Source organism: Jatropha curcas, chromosome 4, assembly GCF_041381405.1.
Source record: "Jatropha curcas cultivar XTBG-Jc1 chromosome 4, XTBG_Jcur_1.0, whole genome shotgun sequence".
In the NCBI taxonomy this organism is placed as follows: Eukaryota; Viridiplantae; Streptophyta; class Magnoliopsida; order Malpighiales; family Euphorbiaceae; genus Jatropha; species Jatropha curcas.
The window spans coordinates 29,502,864-29,512,583 of record NC_143154.1 but is presented as its reverse complement, the minus strand read 5'-3'; the positions used below and the strand labels follow the sequence as shown (position 1 = coordinate 29,512,583).

General features: G+C 34.7%; 1 protein-coding gene across 3 annotated transcripts; it reads left to right on the top strand.

Moving 5' to 3' along the window:
* Positions 1-282: 282 nt before the first annotated feature.
* ORP2A (OSBP(oxysterol binding protein)-related protein 2A) lies at positions 283-8,963 on the top strand. 3 transcript variants are annotated; one of them, XR_002285740.3, is made up of 11 exons: positions 283-625; positions 703-1,192; positions 2,746-3,108; positions 4,831-4,924; positions 5,256-5,698; positions 6,554-6,709; positions 7,399-7,566; positions 7,705-7,845; positions 8,031-8,261; positions 8,340-8,489; positions 8,773-8,808. XR_002285740.3 is itself a non-coding variant. In XM_012231764.4 (11 exons), the coding sequence occupies exons 2-11, from the start codon at positions 773-775 to the stop codon at positions 8,950-8,952; spliced, it is 2,307 nt and encodes a 768-aa protein (XP_012087154.1). In that variant the 5' UTR covers positions 288-625; positions 703-772; the 3' UTR covers positions 8,953-8,963. The 3 variants fall into 3 exon arrangements, 2 of the variants coding, with proteins under 2 accessions (XP_012087154.1, XP_012087153.1); XM_012231764.4 differs by having other exon boundaries at positions 288-625; positions 2,749-3,108; positions 8,376-8,489; positions 8,773-8,963; XM_012231763.4 differs by having other exon boundaries at positions 288-625; positions 8,376-8,489; positions 8,773-8,963.
* The last annotated feature ends 757 nt before the right edge of the window (positions 8,964-9,720 follow it).

The window sequence follows — 9,720 nt, the reverse complement described above, 5'->3', positions numbered from 1 at the left end:
TAGTTATTGAACTTTAAAAAATTCAACAACTATATGTTTTTTTTGAGTACTAATTTTTAAATCAAATAAAAATTAGAGTAAAAAAAATACTACAAAATCAAATAAATATCTATGTTGAATATAATTTTAATTATGCATGCAGTAAATAAATGGTAATTACACGGTAAATGCTAGTTCCCCATTGATCATCATAATCAATAGATATACTGTATCACAACTTACCCGATATTTTTATTTTACCATAATAACAAATTCTCCATTTCACGATATCTCATCACAACATCACTTCACTTTCCTTCTTCTTTTCTTCTTCTTCTTCTTCTTCTCCTCTTTCTTTCTCTCTCCACCCATCAATTCATTCTCGAAACACAACTCAGATTCAACCCCACCATTTTATTTACCGTTCTGCCACTGCTTCTTCTCTTTATTACCCCACCTGCTCTTCTCCTTACATCCTCCATTGCCATATATATACATATAATATATCATTTATATATTATATATAAATGACATACAACACACACAGCTTAAGCAAAGTAACACAATAACCCTTTGAGTACTCCCGAATATTTTCTTTGAAATAAGAGAATGAAAAAGCTCTCTTCTTTTTAGCATCAGAGTTCAGGTTTGTATACTTACAGTAAGCTAGTTTTTATTTTGTTTTGTTTTGCATATATTTTTGATTATTGGTTTGATTTGCAGGGAGTGTTCGCTGTTTGTTTGATGTGAAGTTTTTTTTTTGGCGAAGAATTATTGTTTTATTATTATTTTAATGGTGATGAAAATGAGGGTTAAGGAAATGCACCCGCTGTGTTGCATCTCGCTAGAGAGCCCCGGAATCGGGGACCAGTCACCGGAGGCGTCGTTGACTAGAGCGAGATCCTTACCGGCTGGGTTTTCCGGCGGATCTGATGGCAATGCGGGCAGGAATATAGCGGGATCGGAGGCCACCGTAGCTGGAGTACTATATAAGTGGACCAATTACGGAAAAGGGTGGAGATCACGATGGTTCTTACTTAAAAACGGCGTGCTTTCTTACTCAAAGATTCGGAGGCCGGAGAATCTGAATTTGTTAACAGCGAATGATGACGTCAGATTGATCGGAGAAATATCTACCAATCGGCTATCAAGGATGGACAGCGGAAGTTTTCGGCGGAAGCAGCAGAAAAGTGTTGGCATTGTTCATTTAAAGGTATATACTCCAACCAAGTAAGAGAAAATTAAAATTGAAGGTTGAAACTGGAAAATGGTGGTAGATAGAGAGGATTTAATGTGCGATCTGGACATGGAAGAGTTGGTTTTTGATGCATTTTTTGGCGGTATTGGGGAAAGTTTTGCCAATATGGGAAACATTTCGATTCAAAAATTGAACTTTCCAGTATTTACTAATTTGGTCAAATTGTTTACTTTCTGATTTGTGATATCTGTCAACAACAATGAGCAAGAAAGAGCATTGATATCTGAGCTAGAAAGAGTAAAATGGGTCGGTTATGAACCGCAGGTTTCTTGCATTGCTCAGTAGGGTCTGTTTTGTTCTGTGAGCGGCCAAAACGGAATTTTAATTTTCATTACACCACTATACTTTCTTCTCCTCTTTTTCTGAAGATGGTCTCAATTTCATCTTTGCCCTTTTTTTACAGTTTAACTGGTTGTTAATGTAGAGTGGGTCACATCAGCAGGTGGGTATTGTGTGTGTATGTGTGTGGGTTGGCTATGATAGGATACAGTGTAGGTCTAGGTATGCAGCTGTGGTCACATCATTGGTTTTGAGTGGATGGTCTCAGCTCTCTGAAATGATTCTTCATTTCTTGCTTTGATTTTTTTTTTCTTCACCCTATTTGTTTTTTACTCATCAGATTCACATCCCAACCAATCCAAATCCCTTTTTTCTTTTTTTTTTTTTATGAAAATAATCCAAAATTTTTTTACTTGTCAACTTCTGGGGTTTTTGTATCTCTTTCTACTGTATTTTTCGCACTTTTATTAGGTTTTGGTTGTTTCTTCTTTACTTTGTATTTTCTATTTTCTTTTGCTTTCATCAAACGTTGTTGTTTCCCTCAAGGCTTGAAATGGGTTTTCTTGTATTTGCCCACTTGGGTTGATTACTCTTTTCTTTTGACTTGGTTTAAGTTATGCTTAATTTTATTTTTATTTTAAGGTACAGTTTTCTTTGAGTCTACTATTGTGGGCTTTATTCTACTCTTTTATCTTTAGTGGAGAAATATACAGATATAGGAGATTGTGGGGACTCTGTGACTACTCACTAGTAGGTGGCGCTTCATTCATTACGCCACCATTGCTAAGCTAAGATAGAAAGGTTATTTCTTGGAGTATTTTAAGCATATTCTTTTTGTAATTTCTAGATCCGAATGCTGACTGTAATGTCATGCTCCTTCTGTCTGGGGTTTTAAAGCTGGAAACTCTGTATTCTCGTGGCCAAACACTAGTAGAAGTTGATTAGGAGCTTTAAACTTTACTGGTTGTGTTAAGCTAAAGAATTAGCTTTATTCTCGCTTAGGTTAGTTTCCTGGCGATCTGTGGATGCAGCGAATTGGAGTTTAATGGTTTCTCTTTTGGGTGTCCTAGTTATTTGATATGTGCGAGTCTGCTGTTTTTTCATTTACTAAAGATTTCAACTTTCTTTCTGTCACCTGTATACTCCGTATAAATCTACGTCAGCACATTATTTGTTATGAAAAATGCCAATCTTGCAAATATTAAGACTTGTTATATCTATTCTTGTAGCAGATCTCGTCATTCCGTGAAAGCAAGTCTGATGACAGGCGATTTTACATATTTACAGCTACAAAGACTCTTCATTTGAGAACTGATTCAAAAAGAGATAGGGTTGCTTGGATACAAGCTTTGGTCTCAACTAGGAGCCTCTTTCCATTAAGATCACTTAATGATAGTCTCTCCCTTGTACCAAAAGATTTGTCTGTTTCATCTGAAAGGCTTAGAAAACGATTACTCGAAGAAGGTATCAATGAGAACCTTGTCAAGGATTGTGAGCAGATCATGCTGTCGGAGTTCTCTGAAATACAAGGGCAACTTAAAGTACTTTGTGATGAACGGTCCAATTTGCTAGACACATTAAGGCAGTTAGAGGTAACATTGTAACTATTATGACTTAGACACCCAACTATATTTCTAATGATCTTCAGTGAATTTATTTTTCTTGCAACTGCTGTTCTAAGATGCTGCAGATTAATCATATTATCATTGCATTACCATTATAATTTTAAAAATTCTACTGAGTTCAATCTTTTTATTACATAATTTAAAAGTCGATGTGACAGTCACATATGAATTGTTTCACAATGAAACATTTTCATACATGTGGCCAGAAAGGAAACATTTCCTAATATTATTTTTCTTCATTCAAGCCGATTCATTTTAAGTCATAGGGTATCATTCTTTCACTTGCTTCTAAATTAATTTCTTTTATTGTATATACATTTTAAATATCCCCATCTAGTTGTCTCAAAAACATCATTGTTGTGCTTACTGATCTGTGTTACACAGGCAAAACTAGTTCTTTTGTTTTTGTCTTCAATCAGTTGGTTGTTGATTTTATGTGATGCCACTCTATGTTTTCTTGTCTTTCCATTCACTTAACATTTAGTGTGACACTAATATGAAGTTATTTCCTAAGAAGTTCAACAGTGAAATTGACCAAGTGTATTGGTTGATTTGTTTTCAATTTTATGTGGTTATACTAGGTTATTAATCAATGAAAATGCTCTTCTTGCAAAGATTGTGTAAATATTTGCTTGCTCTTGTTACTAAATTGTCATTTTCTGGTTAAAGTGATTTTGTGTACATTCAGAACTTTTTTTTGAATTATCATTTCCACTTGGTGAGGATTAAATAACATATTCAACCATTGATTAGTTTTGGAGTTTTCATGTCTTTGATCTTTATTAGTTGTTCGTTTTCATATTCCATTTCTTGTTCCCATTGCATACTATGTCGATCTCAAACAATTATTTTGGGGCTGTACTATGGCTTGTTCATTCAGGCTGAAGTCAGATGTCTTCTGCATCCACTCTCGACAATTTCATGCTTTTACTATTTATATTCCATTCTCTTTTCAAAATGCATTGAAATCCACAGGTTTCCTGGCTGAATTGTATTTTACATTTCTTTTTCCTTCCAATTTGCTTAGCCCCCGTTTAATGTATTAACATTTATTAACATTTAAACTCTTTCTGATACATAACCTGACCACATTCAAACTACATTCTTGAAATGGATTCGAGTTTCTTCAGGATATTCTTTTGGGTTATTGACTTGAATTTAAATTTGACTGTCTATGTAGACCTTATACATATCTATAATTCATGTTTCTCTTTACCTCTTGTGCAAAATAGATTTCCCCATGGTTCTCATGCATGACAATGCTTATGGATGATATGAATCAGTAATCACACGATAAAGAAATTAATTTATTGTTTGCAAGAATTTACTGCTGTGTTTTTCCGAACACTGGCAAACTTTGTGATTTGTTCTCTAGATTAAATGCCTCAGTATTTTGTGATGAGCTATTAGTGGCATATATGATTTATATCCTGGATTTGCAAGTCATATATTATCTTTGGCGAACGAGTTACGTAAAAGTTTGGCATGCTAATGATTGGTCTGTGACAGGTTTATGGACTCTTCAAATACATTGATTTACAGCTTATGTTTCTTGATCATATATGTTTTCAGCTTAAAATTTTTGTTTCATAATATCTTTTGCTCTAAATTCACTTGTAATATACGTGCTTCTGAAATAAACTTGAAAACATCACTGCACATCACCAATCTTTCTTTTTACTTGTGCAGGCAGCTAATATTGAAGCAGAAACATCTGGAATTACAGATGGTGAATTTCAATTGAAGCATGAATTTTCGAGTTTAGGGCGTGGAAAGTTTAGTGGTATGGGCATCATTACTTTGGTTTTTTTTTTATTTTTTTTATTTTGTTTGTTTATTTTGGATCCATCAATATTTCTTATTATCCTTTACTTGGAGAAAAATTCAAGTTTATTTTGAGTTAGCCGATTCAAATGTGGAAATGACCATCATCTGTTTTTTGGTTTTCTGTATGGATCCCTCTAGTTAACATTTCTTTAAGTTTTAATAATGTTATTGGATCACCTATCTTTCTTTTTGACCATAGTTTGTTAATATTGCTGTGATAATTTTCCCCCTTTTCTATTGCTACTTGTCCTGCACTCTTATTCCAGTTATCTTGTTTTGGGTTTCAGAATGTAGCACTACAGAATCATCTGATGATATTGAGAAACAAGAACTTGAGGAAGTGTCAGAAGAAGATGAGGCTTCATTTTATGATACAAAAGAGTATTTTACTGAACCTACTATTGTTCGTGGGTCAATAAAAGAAGTTTCTGGTCACCAAGAGAAACACAGGGAATGTAGTCAATTTGACAATGATGAGAAAATGCATACTGAGAAGCAACTTTATAATGCTAGATATCCACATATTCAAAGGCGAAAGAAGCTTCCCGATCCAGTTGAGAAGGAAAAAGGGGTTAGTCTTTGGTCTATGATCAAAGACAATGTCGGGAAGGATCTCACACGAGTTTGTCTTCCTGTTTACTTTAATGAACCAATATCATCTCTTCAGAAGTGCTTTGAGGACTTGGAGTATTCTTATCTTTTGGACCGTGCTTATGAGTATGGAAAAGAAGTAAGATTGCCATACACTTTTTGGTTTGTTGCATTTTGTGGGTATTGAAACATTGTGCCTTTATGGAACAGTATCTATCTTCATAGAGTTCCAAGTATTAAAAAAAAAAAAAGGAATATTTTACTTTTCTTTCTGTGTTTGATTTTTTCCCCTTTTATTTTATTTATTTTGTGTGTGTGTGTTTTTCCTCTCTACTTTCTCTTGTTATGGTTGATTATTTTAAGAGATATATGTGTGGGCAAATTCAGATGATAGGTAAGAGATAGTGAATGACTCATGGCACATGTATCTGTGAAGATTGGTTAATTCCATTCTGTTTTGAATTAAAAATATAACGTGGCTGATAGTTTTGATGAAAATTGGCATCAAACTAACAAGTATTTCAAATATTTGTATGTAATTAAAAAATTGTAAGGATTTTGGCTACTTACCTTATTTCATTTATTTTCTTGCTATTCACAAGGTGATGTTTCCTTCTGATGGTGCCCATTGTCTGTTCTTAGTGCAAGGAGAAGTGGATTACTATTGAGCCTGTACCGAATCACCATATGTACTTCGAATAAACAACTGATTTTCAAATTTGATTATTGAAAATTATTTTGATTTAGGTGATCATACCCTTATATCTTGTGCATTACGAATGAGCTAGCAGATAATTTGAAATTATGCTAATTGGAAACGAAACATGGGAACATAAATTGTCGAGGATGCAATTAAGTTCATGAATTTATTATTCCAATTCCTTATGCACTAAAGGTTCATTGGCATGTTTATAGAATACAATGTTTCATGAACAGGAAGTGTCATTTGATTGGTTCTGATTGTTTGTTCCTCTATGATTTTTAATTTGTACAGGGGAATAGTCTTATGAGGATCCTAAATGTTGCAGCATTTGCTGTTTCTGGATATGCATCCTCTGAAGGCCGGCACTGCAAACCCTTCAATCCTTTACTAGGAGAAACCTATGAAGCTGACTATCCTGATAAAGGGGTTCGCTTCTTCTCTGAGAAGGTCAGTAATGATCCTAGATTATGGTAGAATGATGCAGCCTTTACTTTGAAGTTAAGCTGGCAGTTTTGAAATTAAGCTGTGTGTTACATGCACTTTTTGTTGTTTAAACGATGATTGTAATATCTGCAGGTTTAGACAGATAAAGAAGGAATGGATTTTTTCCTCTACCAAAAAAAGAAAAAAAAAAAAAAAAAACAAAAGGATTTTCCAAATCTTCCATCTGCTCAAATCCCTCGAAATAAGGGATTTAAACTCCCGCTTAGGAGGTGCAATTACATGAAACATCTCACGTTTGCGAGATGATAGATTTTCCCATCCTTTCTTTCACTTCCAAAATTACTCTTCAATTTCTAGGATTTTGATTAAGTGCCAAAACTGTATGTTCTCTAAATCCATGGACTTAAAATGTTGAAAATCATTGGCCATAAATCAGGGTGATGGAATATTTGGAAGCAAAGGGGTCTGCAGGACCTTTTCTCAAAGGAAGAATGAAATGCCACATATAACACATGTAATTTACTTACAAAGGAAAATCTTGAAGAATTTTTTTGAAATCTACAGAATAGTGAAAGAAACAACAATTAATTGCAAAAAGTTGGAAGTTTTCTTTGGTTACTTGTGATGAGTGAGAAAACTTGTTGCATTTGAAGGCATTGGTAATGAATTTGCTTATCTGCTTTTTTTAACAGGTTAGTCATCACCCAACTCTCATTGCCTGCCACTGTGAAGGTAGAGGGTGGAAGTTTTGGGGTGACAGCAACCTCCGTACAAAATTTTGGGGGCGGTCTATTCAACTTGACCCTGTTGGAGTTCTAACCCTGGAGTTTGATGATGGTGAAATATTCCAATGGAGCAAGGTATATATTGCTGCATAACTGTGCCTGTACATGACATGACTGCTCAACTTTTTCTACCTTTTACCTCCTTTTCTGTTTTGATGGTGCTTATCTGTTTTGATGGTGCTCATTATTAAAATGGGCTCTCTCGTTCATCAGGTGACAACTGCAATTTATAATCTTATTCTTGGTAAAGTGTATTGTGATCACCACGGAACGATGCATATACAAGGAAATCGACAATATTCATGCAAACTCAAGTTCAAAGAACAATCAATTCTTGACAGAAATCCACACCAGGTTAGTAATTCCACTTTGTTTGCCTGCAAACTAATCTGAAAAAGTGCTTTGTAGTGCCTTGGTTACTTTTAATATCTGTTAGGTTCACATGCAGTTTTTCACTCATTAGGGTACAGTATTCTCTGTCTATTGTGTGAGTTATTGTCTAATATATCATAATATTATTTATGCTTACATCTGCACAGGTTAATGGGTTTGTTGAAGATGTTTCGGGGAAAAAAGTTGCTCAATTGTTTGGGAAGTGGGATGATAGCATGTATTATACAAAAGGTGATGGGACTAGCAAGACAAAGGATAGCAATTCCTCACCTAATACTATGTTGCTTTGGAAAAGTACCAAAACACCTCCTAATATTACTCGGTACAACTTAACATCATTTGCGATCACTCTAAATGAATTAACACCAGGACTAAAGGTAGAGATGATGTATTATATCATTTTCCAGATATGCATTCTCATTTTCCTCCTATGCATCTCTAATCGGTTTTTATAGCCATGTCTGATCCCGGGTATTTGATCACGGATTAAGGAGAAGCTCCCACCCACGGATTCGAGGCTCAGACCGGACCAGAGGCATCTGGAGAATGGGGAATATGAGAAGGCAAATGCAGAGAAACAAAGGTTGGAGAAGCGGCAGAGAATGGTACACTTGACCCTTTTTTTTTTTCTCTGACATAAGCATACACAGAACATGACTGCATATCTGGTTGAATCATAATGTGGAGTGCACACAGAGCTAGATTATGGTTATATTAACAGATTTCAATATGAAGCTAAAGATAAGTTCTGCAAAAAGTGAAATGAGTAACATGTGACAGTCTAGAGTACTATTATGAAGTATTAACTTGTAGAATTTGTGATATATATATATATATATATATATATATATTTGTTATGAGCATCATGCTTTCTCTCATTCCATGCAGTCAAGGAAATTACAAGAGCATGGATGGAAGCCAAGGTGGTTCCAGAGAGAAGGTGAAAATGGACCTTTCCGCTATGTGGGAGGGTATTGGGAAGCACGAGAGCAGGCAAATTGGGATGGCTGTCCAAATATTTTTGGTGAATTCAATGAAGAATTTGCAGAATCCTCTGAGGGATATTGATTTTGGTTTAGGTATCTTCTCTTCTGGAGAATATTTTATTTTTATAGAACCACAGTATTGGTTGACACTCCATTTTCATAATGAAATGTTAATCTAGTGCCTATATAGTGTATAGGAAATCAGAATAAATTATGATGTTTTTAACCGTTCTGTTAATCCTCATTTCATGCTACCTTGTAGAAAAAGTTGTCACAGAGTAATCTGTGCACATTGATTGGTCAGTTCTTCAAATTCCAGTCACTACTGGCAATAACCAGGTCTGAGGTGGCAAGTTTTCACCGGGAGAATATGGAGCGAAAAAACTTAATTTTCAGCTTACAGAGAATGCATAGAATAGAACCTATAGCATATTCCTAATTGCCTGCTATGGGAAGGGTTGTGTAATGTAGCATCTTGATTCGAGTTTAGTTTCTTGAAATGTACTTCTGCCATTTTGATATTTATTTGTATTTCTTTGTTAGAAATAAACAGGGAAAGGAAAAGGAATTGTATTATTATCATAATCCAAAAACTAGTTTATCCATACTCGTGTAAATTTGTGCTGATGTCAAAATTGCGCAAGTTCCATTGATTTGTATACTATCATACGTCATATATCAATACTCTTCTCTCTCTCTCTCTCTCTGTGTGTTAGAATTTTTTGGGAATGAATATGATGTCTGTACCCTAAGCAAGTGTATCAGTAGCTTAATGAAAGATAAATAAACAAGAAGCAGCATCTCTCCAATCTGCTTTTGTTCTTGCCTGGCCCTAGTCAATCTAAAAAGT

What these genes read in the sequence shown, in the direction of transcription:
- ORP2A (XM_012231763.4), top strand. Translation starts at nt 773, where the DNA reads ATGGTGATGAAAATGAGGGTTAAGGAAATGCACCCGCTGTGTTGCATC. An exon ending in AGGGCGTGGAAAGTTTAGTG is followed by an intron (nt 4,925 to 5,255) that starts GTATGGGCATCA and finishes TTTGGGTTTCAG; the next exon opens with AATGTAGCACTACAGAATCA. An exon ending in TGGAGAAGCGGCAGAGAATG is followed by an intron (nt 8,490 to 8,772) that starts GTACACTTGACC and finishes CATTCCATGCAG; the next exon opens with TCAAGGAAATTACAAGAGCA.